General features: G+C 48.4%; 1 protein-coding gene across 1 annotated transcript; it reads right to left on the bottom strand.

Annotated features, from left to right (window-relative positions):
* Window positions 1-1,481: 1,481 nt before the first annotated feature.
* Window positions 1,482-12,151, bottom strand: LOC125705979 (lysyl oxidase homolog 1-like). The gene is made up of 7 exons (XM_048972390.1): window positions 10,690-12,151; window positions 6,742-6,850; window positions 4,977-5,114; window positions 4,045-4,201; window positions 3,866-3,961; window positions 3,429-3,544; window positions 1,482-2,790 (listed from the first exon to the last, which is right to left on the bottom strand). Exons 1-7 carry the CDS (start codon window positions 11,693-11,695, stop codon window positions 2,784-2,786), a joined length of 1,629 nt encoding a protein of 542 aa, XP_048828347.1. The 5' UTR covers window positions 11,696-12,151; the 3' UTR covers window positions 1,482-2,783.
* Window positions 12,152-19,779: the final 7,628 nt, after the last annotated feature.

Below are 19,779 nucleotides of genomic sequence, written 5' to 3'. Positions count from 1 at the left end.
GGGACTTACATCAGTAATGTAAGTGGAGTTTTTGCTGTGACAGAGGAGAGTCAGGAACACAGATGGTTCTGACAGATTCCCGTCAGAGATGATGTCAAACTCTGAATTCCACTCCTTCCTCTGACTTCATCACTGTGCCCTAAAGGCCTGAACGCAGCCCAGCCAACTGCATTAAGGAGCTGCATCCAAACACAAATAGCATCTCACCTCTGGGAAATCCAGCCATTTCTTTCAATTGCCATAAACACGAGTGACCCATCCTCATGTTTCACAGTGGAGGGGACTTCATGACAATGAATAGTCACCATGAGTTCTGGCTACGCCGATGCCAAGCGGTGCTGGGAGGCTGGACTAGTTGCATGCTGCTCAAATTTGATGACTGGCAAAAACCAGGAGACTTTGAGCGGAACATACCGGAATGGGAGACGTCCAAGGCAGGTAGATGTCTGCAGATGGAGAGGGTGCCCGGGTGCCGTCAGGCCCTCCCCAGCCGTATCCCACACCGCCTGTGTGCTGCGATGCACCAGAAGGCTCATCTGATGTATCCAGTGCTCTTCACCATGCAGAACTGATGCGGGCCTTTATGGAACCTCATATGGCATTACACATCCAGTTGGGATTACACATCCAGTTGGGATTACACATCCAGGCACACTTTGGCTCCAGTGCCCCACTTAAACCCTAAGGCCCGTGAGGGCCTTGCTTCAAGACTGAGTGATTAACTGAGCGTGAATATCAACCGCACACCAGAAGGGCTGCACCCACCCGGAGGCTGAAGGAGAGGGATTGAAGGAGGGCTTCCATGCAGCAGACTGACAGGCCTCTGTGAAAAACACTGTTTTACAGTCTGTGAGCTTGTTTTCCTCGTCCTTACATGCAAATCCTGCGTCCCACAAGGCCTCTCAAGTGTTTGTATAACAGCATGATTTTTAGCGAGCTAAAGACTTGACCAGCATCTCAATGGACTAAGACTAATATTTATATTGAAGACTGCAGTAAATTCCCCCCTTAAATATAGATTAAGCATAATATAAATCTGTGGGTCTCCTGCCCACTTTAGCCTTGTATTTGTAATGACTTAGCTTCTGACAGATTTTGCTGTGTTTCTTGTGTATGGACTGTGCATTGATTTTGTGTCCTGCTCTACCGAGCCGCTGAAACTCAGAGCGTCTTACAGATAAATCCATAAGCATCCAAACTGGTGTTTGACAGCAAGAAGCATCACCCGTCGCCCAGGGGCACCCTGAGAAGATGGGGGCCCTGTGACAGTCATTAGTGATAACGTGAGCCAGAAATGTAACTGCAGATGATATGTGTGAATAATGACAGTCATCAGAGGGGCAAAGCTCACCCCCCCGATGGTGGCGGGTAGGATCATTTAACGTGGGAGACGTGATTCCGGAACATGGGGCACAGAGCAGTGTGAGTATCAGTCACACGGTTGTACTCCCCTCTCCCACATCGCTCCTGCAAACACAATATTTACACTGTGACATTTTTATTGTTAGTTCAGGGAATATCAAAATATTTCAAGCATATTCACCACAATGAGAAATTTTCAACAGCTGAATGATTATATCTAAGGTCGTCTGAGATCAAACACATATCTAGGCAACTGTGGTGCTGAAGTACAGAGATAACCCAGTGAATCACCTGAATATAAGGTAAGCTTGATTAATCGTCACATGTATATATAATGTTCACTTCCATCTGTGAAATGCCGTAATACACAAGAAATTGAGCACAGTTTCTCCTGGGGATTTGATATGAGTGTGTTCCCTTTGAGGCTTTCAGAGACCTCCAGCATCTTTGCAAACATGGAAACTAGTCAGCATATAAGAGCAGACCCGAGGTCTAAAATGCCCACTGAAGACAGTAAGTCCCTAATTCAGAGGTATGTTCCCCGCTGGTGCGCCTGGCACCTGCAATAGCTTTGGAGGAGCAGCTGCAGTATCACATAAACCCAGCAAGGACACATTTTTGGTCTTTTTTTGGAAGAAGACCCCAAAGACACAGTACGGGAGATATTAAGAAAACAACAGGATGATTTTAAATTACAGTATGATCAAGATAAAAAGCACATTTTAAAATGCTTCATGCGACAGTAAATTATGTACATTCACATAAAATCGCCAATGAGTGACTGGAGTGGTGAGGGCGGTGTCGGGAAATCCCGGGGGGGGGGGGGAAATCGAGAGGCTACCGGGGTGTAAGCTGGAACCCAGCACGTCTCTCAGCTTCATGTCTCAAATCCAGAGAAGACCTTTGATGCTCCTCAGCAGTTCTTACTTCGCCTCTGGGGGGCGCCAGCTTCTTCACATACATCTGGAGTGAAACTTTTTCGACTCCCAAGACGTATCTAGTTAATATTAGGGTTCAAGAAGGCCAATGTGTTTTGTTTTGTATTTTGTGTAAAGAGGACGATTAAAAGAACAAATGCCATGGATGTGCACATAAAACTACCTCATTCCAAAGGCACAAAGGGTGGATTGCTGCTGAACGGTGACACATGGGGGTGCTTCCCAACACACTGAACACACGCTAGACAAGCTCCAGAGCAAAAGGGTGCCAAACGTACTTTGCAGAGCAGTCAGGGAGTCTCACAGAGGACTGGAGAACGTGAGGAGCGTTGACATCTGGAGGCCCATCGAGATGACTCTTCACTCCAGCGTGGGTTTGTGTAAATATACTCATGTTAGTCGGGGAGATTGAGGTGCACAAAAGCAAACCGGTGATGAAAGGATTCTGTTCATGTCTGAATGGGGGAACGATCCTCCCTGCGATCAGGACCTATAGGAAGAGAGAGATTACAGCAAAAAAACACAAATGAGCGCCAAACTCCACAATGACTATGTCATCTGATTAATACCTCGGAATGTTACACTCACTCCGGAATAAACAGCACAAGAGATCAATTAATGTTTCTCAATCCAATGTGTCAGTAAAATATTAATACCTTCTGACTGCCTGACCTGTTAGATGAAAATTTGGCCATTTACAGATTACAGACTTACAGACTGATTATAAAATCGACAATAATATAAACCTAAATATTTCCCAGGTCTACAGAAGCCTAAGGTAAATAAAAACCTTCCTCTGTTAACATCATAAAAACCTTCCAACACATCACATTTTTTCAGATTTCTCTCTCCCAGGGAAGAAGATAACACGGTTATTTTGAAAAATGTTCAGTATTTTCGTCACATTTAAGTGCGGCACTGCAGAGTCTAATACAAACAGTAATGATCCAATTAAGATCTTCACTGTGGAGGCTGTATCCATCCAGGCCAGGCAGAGGGCATCCTGTGCCAGTATGCGGGGGGGGGGGGGGGGGGGGGGCAGAGGGCAGCCTGTGCCCGTACAAAGGGGTGGGGGGGCGGGGGGCAGAGGGCAGCCTGTGCCCGTACGAAGGGGTGGGGTATACTCACTGGGACAGCTTGCAGTTCTTGGTGGTGACGTAGCGGCCTGTGTAGTGTATGTCGCAGCGTACCACATTATTGGTGTAGTCGGACTCAGCCACCTTGTACTTTGGATTCACCTGGAGCTGCAGACACAGAGGAAGCAGGCAAAGAGCGATTTTACACACTTCCTCCATCTCCCACCAGTGGCTCCGGTCCAACATCATTACAAAATCATTACGATTTTATAGCTTTTGGTCTCTGCTTCTCCAAATCTCTGCAGCACTTGCAGAATTTACAGCTGATGCTTTAACGTGAAGCACTTAATGTTTTTCACACAGGTGGATATTTTACTGGGACAATTCAGGTTAAATGTCTTGTTTAAGACGACTCTCCTGCTGGGATTTAATCCAGCAATCCAATAAAAAAAGCAGACAAACAGGGGCTGGGTTCTCCCTCGTTCTCACCTTGAGTATGTAGTTCCCTGGGTGCACGTCTGTGACGTCGATCCACTGGCAGTCGATATCAGCATTATAGGTGTCGTAACAGCCCGGACTCAGGCCCTGAGGACGAGGAGAGAGAGAGGTGAGCACAGGGGACGCCTTTCCCCCTCGGCCTTCGCCGCCGTCCCCCTGTCGGCCCCCACCTGAGTATGTGCCGTGCAGGCGTAGCGCTTCAGGTGCCCAAAGTCACACGTGGTGTCCTCCAGGCAGAAGCTGGCCTTGTGACCCTCGGCTACCCGCCGGCCCGTGCTGACCTCCAGGAGGTCATAGTGGCTGAACTCATCCATGCTGTGGTAGTGTCTGTGAGGCGGGAATGCGGTGGGGGGGGGATGAGGGCGCAGAATACAATGCCAGTCAGTAGACTCACTGGCACTCAGGGGCTTAAGGACGGGGGACACCTGGTACAGCCTGCATACTGACTGGTTCTGCTCCGCATGACGCGCAGAATAGCCTGGAAGGACTAATGCGTTGCCATTATCTCACATCCCTTGCAGATTCAGCACTTCAAGCAGACTTGAAAACATCTGTTATGGTTTACACTGGGGGCCATAGCAGCAAGCCCACGAGATACAGCTCGAGCTCTGAGGGGGTGCCCCGGCTTTCTGAAGGAGCCTGCTTGGACGGGGGGGCCTTACACTGGCCTGTATCTCAGAGTGCTACCCTGTGCTCCACCTCACACACACACACATAAATATACACACACGCACGCACACACACATGGGTATATCTTCCATTCCTTTCTATAGGAAAAACTGTAATCCAAATCACAACACCATTAACCCCTACCCAGCCCTATCCTTACCCAAAAGCAACCTAACATAATAACAAAAGACTTCTAATATTTTTGATTGCATTCACAGACTGTTATAAAATTGAGGTTATCCAAATGGGGACCCGAAATGTAAGGAACTTTCAGGTTTTACCACACTCTGGGGACATTTTGGTCCTCAGATGTGACCTATGGAAACACATGGAGTGTCATACTCACTGGTGACGTTGTTACCCCACAGAGAGCGAGTGTCTTACTCACTGGTGACGTTGTTGTTACCCCACTGAGAGCGAGTGTCTTACTCACTGGTGACAGCTGTGCCACTCCCAGGTGTGCCGAGGCCGGTTGGGCAGGAAGTCAGCCGTACCCTGGTTTTTGACCCTCTGTGGGAAGCGCAGCAGCACCCGGACGTCGTAGTCGGTGACCTCAGAGCCGTAGGCAGTGCTGCGGGTAAACAGAGAATGTCATGACGATGGTCCGGCCCACAATGTAAAGAAGTCATAGAGGGAACATTCACTCCTAAAATTCTTCATTGACAACCTGAACTCTCTGATACCATTTTCAGATTTGAGAATATTATTTTGTTATCAGAATTAAACAGTTCTAACTGTTTATGTTCCTCTGTCCTCAAGAGATATTTTACTTATACTATTAATACAAACATGCTTCCTGATGACCTTGACCAAGAAAGAAGATAAATGGATGGACAGATGGATGGACAAACATGCTTGTTCTGAGAGTGCAGGCAGACAGGTGGCTGTTGACCCTAAGATGTCGCTTCCCATTATGATGGACAGAAAGGAGAAATGGGATGCAGAGCCTTTGGACACATCTCTGACGCCCCCTAGGAAGCTGTGCAGGAAATGCACTTTTAATACTAATCAAAGTCGGACTAGAGTGCTGTGTGTGTCATCCTGAGCCCATGTTAGAGTAGGTGCTAGGAATGGGGAGTCACATGGAGCCATCTCCCTACAATTAGTGCTCCACTAGCTGGACATGCCAGTGTGGCTGTGAAGGATCACCCGGCCGCGGTGATTAGACATGTGTGAGAACTGGCAGGACGGCCATTTGTGGCATTTCAGATCCCCCCGTCAGTGGGCAGAGAATCCGCTTGGCCAAACACAGAGTCACTGGGAACTACAGGAAGAAGCATGACAGCAAACTGAGCGGACCGATCTTTATGGAACGCTTCCTAAAACAGGTAATACATAACCCAGTCTCCAGTGTGAGCGAATTCTGATTTCAACCACACCCAATGTCTCTGTTTTGGTGAGTGTGGATCCCTGTTATAAATTATCCGGAAGATTTATTTAGTGGAGCTATAAAATAAATTTGTAAGCCGTTGTGATAGAAAATTCATGATTATGCTAATAAGTAATCAATAACGGAACATAGATGATTATGCAAAATTCATATCTAATCAGCAATTAACAATGAAATTTATAATGGTGCTGTTGATTTACACATAATGGTTCAAACAATATAATCTCACTTGAATTAATTAAATGTATCAAGCACAATGTACTAATGCAAGTTTGCTTAAGTAAGGGATTTCTATTTTCTATTAAGGAACTAACGGAACTAAATGTTTGCCATAATGAAGCTTGTTCAGCAAGGAGCCCGGGTCAAGGCGAAGGCATGACCTGAGAAGTAAGCTGTTGCAGGAGATATTATAAAATGCATGTATGTTATTGGATAAAGAATAATGTCGAAAAAGAGAACTAGGGGCACCTATGGGAAGTGAGATAAAGTAGTTGGATAAAATTAACTCGACTCAGAATGATATTGCAAAAGGAAAATTCCCGAATAGATGGACTTGTTCTGAGTTGATAAGTGAGCCCCAAGTAAGTAGAAGTAACTATTACAGAAAGTCAATTACTGCTACTGTTACAGATAGTCAGTAACTGCACTGTTACAAAAGGCAGCAACAGTACTGTTACAGACATGCAAAAACATGCTCCAAGAGGGTTGAAAAAACAGGCCAGGCCAGAGACACAGAAGGACAGAGAGCTTGGTCCCTTCTGCAGCCAACTAGAGAGCAGACCCCGCCCCGTGTGATGACCCCACTTACCTGGCCAAGCACTTCTCCTCGGCAGCACAGCGTAGCGAGTAGAGGTGAGCATGCTGGATGTACGTGGAGGCCTGGACATAGTATGGATCTGGCACGAGGTCTGGCAAACCTGTGATTATACATTAGAGTTAATGTCTATGCTTTTTATTCATAAAACACAACCACAGCTGGGGGTCTCTCCAGTGTTGGGTGTTTGAAGACTGCCTCTCCTACGTGTGTGTGGAGTTTGCAGGTTAAATTAACTGGCACCTCTAAATTGCCCATTTTGTGTGAGCATGTGTGCCCTGTAATGGAGTGGCATCCTAAGCAAGGTACATCCCTACGTCCTACAGGCTCCAGACACTGACAAGATGCCACCCAGGATAAGTGCTTGGAGGATGACTGGCAGCAAACCTAACACTGTTTGTCCAACTGCTGGCTAACTGTTTGCATCCAGTGCAGTTAAAGTCACTGAAAAACCAACTATGCCTGGATAGTGAGGATTAGTGGTTGTATCATAGCAACAAATGATTACTGCAATGACAACACCACTAACAAAACTGTGTTCTGCAACTGAGGGAAAAAATTTTGTTTTTTTTTTATTACACAAAAACAGACTCCACGTAAACTCCAATTTTTTTTCTTTTTTTTTATTATTCATCTAGTATTTATTTTGCATCATTACCAGCCAGCATGCATTACAGTACAGAAACAGTGTTGATGAGTCAGGCTCACTGGGCTTGGCTCACTGTAATCTATTTTCAGGGGTTACAGTGAATCCCAGAACGCCATCCTCCCAGGTGCCGCAGTCATGACAGAAACGTTCTACTCCCAAGGATCTCTCATGTTCTGGTGGACAGGAGGGAAAATGCTCCAAAAAAATAATATTTTTTTCAACAAAAGCCTCCTTTGTGATCTCCCATTTGCCCCGTTTCTAATGGTTACCTTGTACCCAGGAGAAACGTAATGCATTTAATTGCTTTCATAAACAGCTAGCAGTACGAATCAGCAAAGTGTAAAATTGTAAGATAAATCGCCCTCGCTTACGGGCATATGCAAAGAAAAACAAGCACGCAGTGCGATAAATGGATTGGCAGCATGGCAGATTGCTCTCGTGTATGGCAGCGTTCCGTCTATTGGACATGCTTGGACGGGAATTCAGTCACAGGCTTTCCACAATGCACCTCCTTCAGTAATCTCAGGGTTTTACAGTGTACTTTTAAGTCTCTGTTAGCCGAGCCCCTTACAGGCGGTATTTATATTTTCTATTATACTTTCCTAACGTGCTCACAATTTATACTGGAGACTGGGCTGCAGTGTGGGAATTTGCTCCTCTCTCAATGAATATATTTTAATCAGCATTCACTTAGTTTTGAAATTAGTACTAATCCCATTCATTTAAAGCAATTACTTGGAAATTAACAGCTTGAAGTGTCTAATGAGAGACATTCGATAGTGTAACGGCTGAAGCAAAATACCAGAGCTACGTGTAATTAAACAGCTTGCGATGTGTGAAATGCAGACGTCCGCAGAGCAAGGGTACCGGGGGCAGTTTGCACTCGAAACTGGAAGATCGAAATTTGTCTACAAGTTAAAGTTGTACTGCACTGAATGCTTGACTGCGGCTCTCCTCTGAGAAGAGTTTCCTGAGAAAGAACTAACTGTGAATTTTTACCGGATGCTTTTTCCAAGCTGGGCTCATCCGTTCTTCGTGTTTTCATTTTGTGTTCTTCTGCAGACATATTTTGCTACACACTTTGTTGCTGGTCAACAAAACCTATTGCAAAATGGGCTGGGGAATGTGTTCCTGAGTAAAGAACATGGTCTTTGGACTGAGTTGGCCTTCTTGGCTTGTCAGTTTTTACATGTTACACTGTACCGTTACTGATAGGTTAGCTGAGCTGAATCTGTTCCGTCTCCAGCAAAGGAGACTAAGGGGGGACATGATCCAGGTATATAAGATTCTAACAGGTCTGGATGCTGTTCAGCCAAATTGAACTGATATTGAAGTACTAATACATGAACCCGTGGCCATAGGTAGAGATTAGCAGGAGAACATTTTAAACTGGATTTCAGAAAGCACTTCTTTACACAGCGTGTAGTTAGCGTATGGAATAATCCCCCTGTTAGTGTAGCGCAGTGGTTCTCAAACTCTGTCCTTAAGCCCCACTGCCCTGCTTGTTTTCCAGCTGTCCCTGCCCTATACACTGCTGATTACCGGGATCAGGTGTGTTCAGTCAACCAGAAGCTGAAAGACAGCTGGGACTCCTGTGTGGGGCCCGAGGGCCGATTTTGAGAACCACTGATGTAGCGCAAGCTAAAACCCTGGGTTCATTTAAATCAGAGCTAGATAAGATTTTAACAACTCTGAGCTATTAGTTCAGTTCTCCCCAAACAAGCTCGTTTGTGAATTTCTTATGTTCTTATTTCTGTGATGTTCTGGCTATGGTATGTGAGTCCACTCAGTCAGTTAGTGTAGCAGTAGTGCATGTGCCAGTGCATTAACAAGCAGCCCATAGTCATCAGGCTGGGGTGAGAACTCACACGTGTCACTGCCTTGTGAGATGTGCAACCTACTTAACAGAAGAAACTTCTGTACCCTGTCCTTGTTAACACTGGCAAGCTATGTGCTTTGAAATGGTGTGGCGTCCTTCTATTCAATCACGCTGCCCTGCCTTCTCAATCAGAGATCAATACATTTTTTAAGCACTATATGGTACAAGAAGGATTCAAGGGTAAACAAAGCGCCATGACACAAAGAATCCAGTGTTTCTGAGCACCAGCCAAATCAGCCTCCAGCACCTCCATTTGGTTCCAGCCGTGTTTACGCCCCTCCTAGATCTTCCTCAAGGGGCAGTTCATTTACAGTCCTCAGTCACGCTCTGTGACAGAACACAATATTATGCCCTAGCAGCAAAAACAAATTGCTTTGAAATCAGGAGAGGTAGAGTTTTGGAGTTTCTAGCCATCAGGGACAGCCGATTCAGTGCCTGTCGAACCCGCACACACACTAATGCCAGGAAACACCGTGGAATGAACCAGCTCGACGTCTGGAGGGTGACGTGCCTTAAAGACATGAGGCCCCCCTGCTTAAAGCTGGACAGGGACATTACATCACCTCTTTACACGTTGAGTCCCCGTCATGTAAACAGCGGCTGCTTTTTTTTCCATCCTGGAAACTTGGCAATCTGATAAAATGGGTATTCCCCCCCCACCCGGGCCATGGCCCCAACCAGCAACTCTTTTTAGGAGTTAACCAATGATCCATGGACCAGAAGAAAATAAAAGCCAACAGAAAATCTGTTTCACATTATGAAACAGGCCTGTGCTTTTGGCCACATTTCAAATGGTCTCAGAATTTTTTTGAACCCCCCTACCCCCCCATTCATCCCACTGCGTCTCCCAATGCACTGCATCCCCGTATGCTTACCAGAACTTTCCGCTGCCACACCCTCTGGGGCTGCTCCCTGCCCCCTCTCTTTTGTTATCCTCTCTGACCATGTTTTACCTTCAAATTCTGCATTATTCTGTTGCCCCCAGCACAGCATGACGGTCGTGCCCCCCCCCCCCCCAGTGTCCCATCACTGGGCAAGCACAACTGCCCAGAGCCGAGACTGTGTTAAGCACGGGCTTTGGCTGGCACAGGGTCACTGGGTCAGACATGAGCAGGTTACACAGCCGGAATAACACATGGACCTTAAAGCCGCACACCATTTAGGGGAAATCCTTTGGTATGGAGATGGTTATTGACAGAAGAGGTCTTGCTAAAGGTTAGAATCAATAATATCATTCAGGGAAACCAGAGACGACATTTCTTCATGGCAACCAAATAGAAGCGGTGAAATATAAACGGTACATGAAAAAGCATTAATGTTTGCTTTTACATTCCGGGGAATTCCTCTGAGCACGCGGCAGTAGACGTCTTTGCGGAGTTAGAGCCTGTGTGAGCCCGGGTGCGGATATTCTTACCTCTCTGCTGCGGCCGGAAGACACTGCCCACGCTGGTGTTGGGGTTTTCTGCTGTGTTGGAGGACAGCGGGTTTCTACCGATGGGTTGAAGGAAGTTGGGCTGGGGCAGCACCCGCCCGAAGGGGGGGAACTGCTCATACTGGGGGCTACGGAGTGGTGTCTGCGCAGCTGTGTCTGTCCTGTCGGCAGCCGGGGCAGCTGGGTTGGGGGCTGGGTCGGGGTTGCCAGCGCTGGGCTCTTCATTGTACAAGCTGTGCATGTACCTGCGGTCGAGGCCGTCCGAGAAGGGCGGCTGAGCCGGGGAGCTGGCGTACGGCTGGAGGTAGCGAAAGCCGTTCTCGGCATAGTCTGGGAAGGCTCGCGGGGGGTACGGGGCCATGCGTTCGCTGGTATATCCGCCACCGATGTAGCCTCTCCCGCCCGAGTAGCTGATCCCCCTCTGGAAGGGAGGCTCTGGCCTCGGACCCAGCTCCTCCCCGGTACCCGGCTCGTACGACAAGGGATAGGACGGTTGCTGAGGAAATGGGAATTGTGGGTATGATGGCCCGGTGAATGGTGGCTCGGAGAAGGATGAGGAAGACGAAGAGGAGGCGGAGCTCTGAAAACGTGCGCCAGAGGACTGTTGTATGCGGCCACCTGCATCACTCCCACTTACTGCCCCCTGACGCCAGTTTTCTGGTACCTGCCCAAATCCATACGGGTGCCTGGTCTGGCCTTGCAGTGTCTCGGAACTGCTCCGGACAGGTGCCTGCCGGCGCATGCTACCCCCGTGAGGTCTGCGGGGGGTGCTGGGGGGCCCATCAGCCAGAAGCACACGGTGGCCCTGCTCCTGCTCCAGGCCCCTGGCAGGCAGGTACTCGGGCCCGCTGTTCAGCAGGCTGTATACTCTGCCATTGTTCTCCCACTGAATCATTTGCCTCCAGGGGTGGCCTTCGCTTTCGGGCTCCTGGGCCTGCAGTCCACTGGCCAGCAACATCCACATCAACACAACACAGGTGGGCAGCATGATGCACCTCAGGCAGAAAGTGGCCAATCACACAAAGTATAAAAGCAGGTAAGAATGTTTCTGAAGTCTCAAGCACAGAAGCTCTCCAGAGTGTCTGACGCTCTCCAGCTGAGATGAGGAAATGGGGCCACGTGATTGTCCGGCTATCTCTGTCTGTCCTGCTCTGTCTGTCCAGCCCTCAGAGGCTCCTAATCCATGCCCGTATGGTGGAAAGCAAGGATTGTGAAGGGCAAGCCCTGTGTGTAGCAGTTGATGCTGAGAAAGAATCGCGGTCTGCCAGGCTCCCTTGACGTGCCGTGTGTGAGCTGAGCATCGCTCTCAGTCCTCTTCACTCAGCTGTGGACTTCATGCGCTTCCCAGAAGACTTACAGCATTCAGCAAGGAGAGGGAAAAAACTCCCAAAGTTTTCTCTTTTTCTTTCTTTCCTTCCCCCTCCCAGAGGGTTTCCACATGGCCCTAGTGCCTGAAATGTTTCCTGGACCAAAAACACTAAGACTCTGTGAACATTCCAGCATCAACAAAGCTGTTTGCAAAGGCACTCAGACTTTTCCAGCATCACACACGTCACCTGAAGTATGCAGGCAATGTAGAACTTCTGGAGATGGTTCAAGTGTTAGGGGAACGCATGAAAAATTCAATTTCGAGATCAGAAGGATCAAACGAATTTATCAGACATCATGAGCGATGTCTTCAGAAAAGGCAAAGAAGGAAAGAAGACGCCCCCCTTTGCCATGATGGCGGGGCCATTTAAGACGTCCACATGAGGATTCATAAACGCATCACTGCTGAGAAGAACCGATTCCTTTCTCATGTGCATTTCTCATGTGCAGCTGATATCTGGCTGAGAACACAGCACGGAAACGACAGGGTTGGACTCCCTAAGCTGCTCTTGACTTGTTCTGCAGTCCAACTCTGATCATGTGTGAAACAAGACTCTTCCCGCGGCTGCCCCCCCACCCTCTAATCTTGGCGCTCTCCAATGGACATTAGGTCATGTGACATTCTGTAAGACTCTGCATACACACAAATCCATTTATCAGGGTCCATGTGCTTACAAAAGGAGAAATTAAATTTTGTTTTCCCATTAATGTATTAGAAATATATTGCTCTTTAACAGTCATAGGACTGGACAGGACAAAAAATTCCCAGAGTCCTCTTTCAGCATCTTTTTTATGTATTATTCAGAGACCAGGTTCTCTAAAGTCAGGAGTATGTATATAAGGAGGTAACATCTAATCCCGTGTGGCTCAGTGGGCTAAGCCTGTGTCCTTGTAATCAGAAGGTTGCAGGTTCAAACCCAGCCTTAGCACTTCTGCGGGTCCTTGAGCAAGACCCTTAACCCCCAGCTCCCTGGGCGCCACTACGGGTGGCAGCCCTTTGCGGTCAACTTACTCCACAAAGAGCAAGTTGAGGGAGGCGTAAAGATAATTTCCCTACAGGGGATCAATAAAGTATCAATTATTATTATCAATATCAGACAGTCGTGACCACATTGCACCCAAAGATTTTACATTACACCTAAATAACTGTGACTGTTAAATCTGAAATCGCTTCATTGGAGGCAAAACCTACTGAAATGAGCCGATGGATAGATGATCGTCATCAATAAAGTAAAGGATATAAAAATACAGCAAATATTTCAGATGCTTTTGCCCAATCGACTTTGGCATAACTGTACACAAAAAACCTCTTCATAAAACACATGTATTCAGTGTTTAGTTTTAAATGAGTTACACATTGGGCGTGTAAATTCATGTTCTAGAAGCCCATCAGCAGCTAATGAAAAGCACGAAAACCTCAAGGAAAGAGGAATTACTGACATGGAAAATCCAGCAGGGCTATACTGAATGCTGGGACCTTAAGGGACATATTCCTCAGGATAGTTGAGAAGTAATACTGTTACAGAGTTCCACGAGGACTGTTACACAGAGGTCCACCAGGACTGTTACACAGACCACCAGGAGGACTGTTACAGAGAGGTCCACCAGGACTGTTACAGAGTTCCACGAGGACTGTTACACAGAGGTCCACCAGGACTGTTACACACACCTCCACCAGGACTGTTACGCAGACCTCCAGGTGGACTGTTACACAGAGGTCCACGAGGACTGTTACACAGACCTCCAAGAGGACTGTTACACTGAGGTCCACGAGGACTGTTACACAGACCTCCAAGAGGACTGTTACACTGAGGTCCACGAGTACTGTTACACAGACCTCCAGGTGGACTGTTACACAGAGGTCCACGAGGACTGTTACACAGAGGTGCATGAGGACTGTTACACAGACCTCCAGGTGGACTGTTAAACAGACCTCCACGAGGACTGTTACACAGACCTCCCCCAGGACTGTTACACAGACCTCCCCCAGGACTGTTACACAGAGGTCCACGAGGACTGTTACACAGAGGTCCACGAGGACTGTTACACAGACCTCCATGAGGACTGTTACACAGAGGTCCACGAGGACTGTTACACAGAGGTCCACGAGGACTGTTACACAGACCTCCATGAGGACTGTTACACAGAGGTCCACGAGGACTGTTACACAGACCTCCACGAGGACTGTTACACAGAGGTCCACGAGGACTGTTACACAGACCTCCAGGAGGACTGTTACAGAGGTCCACGAGGACTGTTACACAGACCTCCACCAGGACTGTTACACAGCGGTCCACGAGGACTGTTACACAGACCTCCACCAGGACTGTTACACAGCGGTCCACGAGGACTGTTACACAGAGGTCCACGGGGACTGTTACACAGAGGTCCACGGGGACTGTTACACAGATGTCCACCAGGACTTTTACACAGAGGTCCACCAGGACTGTTACACAGACCTCCACCAGGACTGCTACACATACTTCCAGGTGGACTGTTACACAGACCTCCAGGTGGACTGTTACACAGAGGTCCATGAGGACTGTTACACAGACCTCCATGAGGACTGTTACACAGACCTCCAGGTGGACTGTTAAACAGACCTCCACGAGGACTGTTAAACAGACCTCCACGAGGACTGTTACACAGACCTCCCCCAGGACTGTTACACAGACCTCCCCCAGGACTGTTACACAGAGGTCCACGAGGACTGTTACACAGAGGTCCACGAGGACTGTTACACAGACCTCCATGAGGACTGTTACACAGAGGTCCACGAGGACTGTTACACAGACCTCCATGAGGACTGTTACACAGAGGTCCACGAGGACTGTTACACAGACCTCCATGAGGACTGTTACACAGAGGTCCACGAGGACTGTTACACAGACCTCCAGGAGGACTGTTACACAGCGGTCCACGAGGACTGTTACACAGACCTCCACGAGGACTGTTACACAGAGGTCCACGAGGACTGTTACACAGATGTCCACCAGGACTGTTACACAGATGTCCACCAGGACTTTTACACAGAGGTCCACCAGGACTGTTACACAGACCTCCACCAGGACTGCTACACATACTTCCAGGTGGACTGTTACACAGACCTCCATGAGGACTGTTACACAGAGGTCCACGAGGACTGGTACACAGACCTCCACCAGGACTGTTACACAGACCTCCACGAGGACTGTTACACAGAGGTCCACGAGGACTGTTACACAGAGGTCCACGAGGACTGTTACACATACTTCCAGGTGGACTGTTACACAGAGGTCCATGAGGACTGTTACACAGACCTCCACGAGGACTGTTACACAGACCTCCACGAGGACTGTTACACAGAGGTCCACGAGGACTGGTACACAGACCTCCACCAGGACTGTTACACAGACCTCCACGAGGACTGTTACACAGAGGTCCACGAGGACTGTTACACAGAGGTCCACGAGGACTGTTACACAGATCTCCACCAGGACTGTTACACAGAGGTCCATGAGGACTGTTACACATACTTCCAGGTGGACTGTTACACAGAGGTCCATGAGGACTGTTACACAGACCTCCATGAGGACTGTTACACAGAGGTCCACGAGGACTGGTACTCAGACCTCCACCAGGACTGTTACACAGACCTCCACGAGGACTGTTACACAGACCTCCACGAGGACTGTTACACAGAGGTCCACGAGGACTGTTACACAGATCTCCACCAGGACTGTTACACAGAGGTCCATGAGGACTGTTACACATACTTCCAGGTGGACTGTTACACAGAGGTCCATGAGGACTGTTACACAGACCTCCATGAGGACTGTTACACAGAGGTCCACGAGGACTGGTACACAGACCTCCACCAGGACTGTTACACAGAGGTCCACGAGGACTGGTACACAGACCTCCACCAGGACTGTTACACAGACCTCCACGAGGACTGTTACACAGAGGTCCACGAGGACTGTTACACAGACCTCCACCAGGACTGTTACACAGAGGTCCATGAGGACTGTTACACAGAGGTCCATGAGGACTGTTACACATACTTCCAGGTGGACTGTTACACAGCCAGGTCAACATCATCCATTAATGGAATCTTCCAGATTATATGCCACAATTTCAGTTTTTCCAACCTCTTAAATGCTTCAATGTCATTCCCACAGAATATGATTGTCAGGAAATGACACAGACAAAAAGCAGCTCTAGAACATAAAATAAGTATTATAATGCAATATGGCCTTAACTGTGTGAGTGGTTTGTTAATGGAGGTTTGTAAATGGAGGCTGTTTTCATTTACCCACAGTTACTCAGGCCGTTCTTCAGGTGGTGAGGCACCTGTCATCTGAAAATCCCTCAGTGAAGAGTCACTCTTGCTTTACGTTCTGCTTATGGCCAAGCTGATAATATTGGCAGTATGGTTTAACCGTGGCACAACCTTATCAAAGACGGAGTGGCCCCAGAGCACAGGCCATTCAGTGAGCTCCAGTGGGTACCTTTTATATGGCACATTACGCTATATGACCTGAGTAATGCGACTGCCTGCCGTTACGTGTTTTAATCTGTCTTTAATGCTGCTGCGGCTCTGTCCTTATCTCTGTAAAGGTTGTGCTGACAAGGAGCATGTCTTTATGGCTGCTGCTGCCCGCGGCGAGATTGCGCTCCATCGTCATCACCGGGAGATCGTAAATAATAGGCCTGGCTCAGTGCTGCCTCCCGCACGGAGAGGACCTCCCTATGCCTCGCTCTTTAATAGCTAATACCCAAGAATTCAGAGAACCGCCCAAGAGCACAAATTACCGGCCACCTTCTTGGACAAGCAGAGCATGAATGAACATACCTGACAGACGCTTCCACTAGGCCTAACATTTAAAGCACATATTTGTACATAATTAGAATAATTGCCATAACGTAGAATATAATGTATCATTCATCAATATTATCCCTGTCAAAGAGACACCACTGGTAGACTTTAAAAGGATGGTATGATTATTTCAAGAACAGCCACAGATATGATACATTTCAATAGTGCACCTGGTCCAATGATTTCTCCTTGTACACTTTGACGGCCTTGATGACCTTCTGCAGCAGTGAAATTATTGCCATGACTCAGTGAGGAAAAAATGTCAGAAAGGTAGAGGGCTCCGCCTGCTCTTGCCTGTGTCCTGACAGAAAAGACACCTTTGTCAATGCCCATCAATGTGCTCTTATGTTATGAGAGTCAGTCGGCGGCGCAGCAAACAGGTCCCTGGAATAGCAGCAGGTCGTGCTGGCTCTGAAAGACAACTCTGGCGCTCCATCTTGCTGTGCTCGGTACTGACACCTGGTTATCTTATCGGCAGGTGACAGACGTATGCTGTTAAGCTGTCTGTAGGCACCGGTAGGCCGGACCGCAGCTTGGAAATAATTACCCAGGGGGTTTGTCCCTTTTTTAGTTAGTGCTCCTTGTTTGGAGGAGCAAGTTGAGGGAAGGAATGACTCTGGGTTAGGTCATAATGCCGCTGAGATGCACCAGAATGACTCTGGGTTAGGTCATAATGCCGCTGAGATGCACCAGAATGACTCTGGGTTAGGTCATAATGCCGCTGAGATGCACCAGAATGACTCTGGGTTAGGTCATAATGCCGCTGAGATGCACCAGAATGACTCTGGGTTAGGTCATAATGCCGCTGAGATGCACCAGAATGACTCTGGGTTAGGTCATAATGCCGCTGAGATGCACCAGAATGACTCTGGGTCGCATAGGAATGACTCAGGCTGCACTGGAATGACTCCAGGTTGCGTAGGAATGACTTGGCTTACATTGGAATGACTCCAGATTGAGTTGGAATGACTGAATGGGTTGTGATTAGTCTTGACAACACAAAGCTAATCTGGGGGTGTTTTGACTAAGTTGAGGCTGGGGTAGCTTTACTTTCCCCCCTCACTTCATAAAGCCCTTTAGGGCATGAACACGGCAGTGGGTGTCCTGCTATTGGGGGGTTGGGCAGTCATGAAGTGAGGTGCCCTAATGTGCCGGATGTAAGGTGAGGCGAGGTACAAAGGGAGAGGGGCCATGACTCCGGCCCGCAGGGAACGTCCCTCATGTCCTCCAGGGAGACAGTGGTGGCTTTGTGATGCCCGCTGAAAGAGGCCATTCATCTGGCCTGGCTGACACTTCTGAGGCCTCCTCTAAGCCCTTCCTGATCTCAGAGCCGGGAGTGAGGAGGATGCTCCCACAATGGTCGTATGAGATACTCGCAGGTGATTTTGAGTTGTCCATACCTAACAATGCACCCAGTGTTGATGGATGAGGATGCGGTAGGGGTCATAGTGACCGACAAATCTTGATTTGCCTGGTGAATTTCACCAACCATCCTCATTGTGAAGTGTTTGTCATGTGCAAACAAGCCATGGGGTTTAAAACACACACCAGCTGTGTCTCCATTTGTGTCCTTTACAACCAAGACTGAGAAAGCATTGTGGCGCAAAGCCCAGCAGAGCAGATCAAATTGGCGCAATTCAGCCTGAGATAAACCTTTGCTCTCATGACACGGAGATGTCGTATCCGAGAAGTCAAGGACCCTGCAGACAACCACATCCCTCCTAGGTCTTCAGCTGACAGGAGGGAGACTGACCCGGACTGAAGAGGGTGTCACAGCTCCCATCTGGTACCGACAAGCCTGTCCTGGTGATGTCACCTCTGTAGAATCTGCAGAGCGGATCACGTGGCCAAACACATGGGGTGTATCTTCATCGGGATGTGCAGCTGGTGGCAGGCCATGATGAAGACAAGCAGCAATCGAACATATCAGCAGGGAATTACTGATGATCTAGAGGCTAAGTGTGACATTTATGTCGGCCAGGTTTCAATTCTGATGGGAGAAAATAAATGATAGGTATGACTCAACCCCCACTGGCTCAGAACAATCCACTGGCTCATGTGGGGATTGGAGACTAAGCCCCAGATACAATAAGGCCCTCTGCCCATACACTCCTGTAGTGCTACGGTGAAGGCCTGAAGAAAGGACACATATGAAAGTAATCAAAGCTAACGGGAGCGAAGGTTGTGCTGCATTGTGGGACGAGGTGCTGCACCAGACCCCACCCCCCCACATTTACGGTAAACTCGCCCACTTCAGGGCAGGATGACATCACCAGCAGAAATAACACAATTTTTCAGCAAGGGGCCCTCAATGACATGGTTCTGGTCCGACAACGGGCTTCGCCGTGACACCCCCTCCTCCTCAGAAAGGCACTTACCCGAATTGCCCCAGTAAAACACCCCCATCTGTATAAACCAGTTAACAATCGCGGACCACTTTGGATGAAAGTGTTAGTTAAGCACTTAAAAATGTAAAGCGGGCTGTCTTGGACACGACCCCGGCCCCGGCCATGGGGGGGGGGGTGGGGGCGTTTGCACTTGCTTCCCCTAGGAAACCAAGGCTGTAAAAATCGACAGACCACAGCTTTCAATTAGCTGCAGGCTCACACAGCTGTTCTCAGGACGGCCATTGGCGCAGACGTCGCTGGGGGAAATCGCTGGGCTCTGCTCCCGTGGCTGCACTCCTCCCCCAATAAACAGGCCCTCTGTCTCCATGGAGAGACTGCCATTTCACTGTCGAATCAGAAACGCCTTCACACAGACAACCTATCGAATGCAACGCCAGGCAGCATCACCATCTTCATAGGAACATTCACCAGCCAATGGTGCGGCTCCAAGCAGGCGGC

The sequence above is a fragment of the Brienomyrus brachyistius genome, chromosome 13 (assembly GCF_023856365.1).
Source record: "Brienomyrus brachyistius isolate T26 chromosome 13, BBRACH_0.4, whole genome shotgun sequence".
Classification (NCBI taxonomy): Eukaryota; Metazoa; Chordata; class Actinopteri; order Osteoglossiformes; family Mormyridae; genus Brienomyrus; species Brienomyrus brachyistius.
Note: the sequence above shows the minus strand (reverse complement) of the source record. Positions and strands in the feature narration are given on the sequence as shown.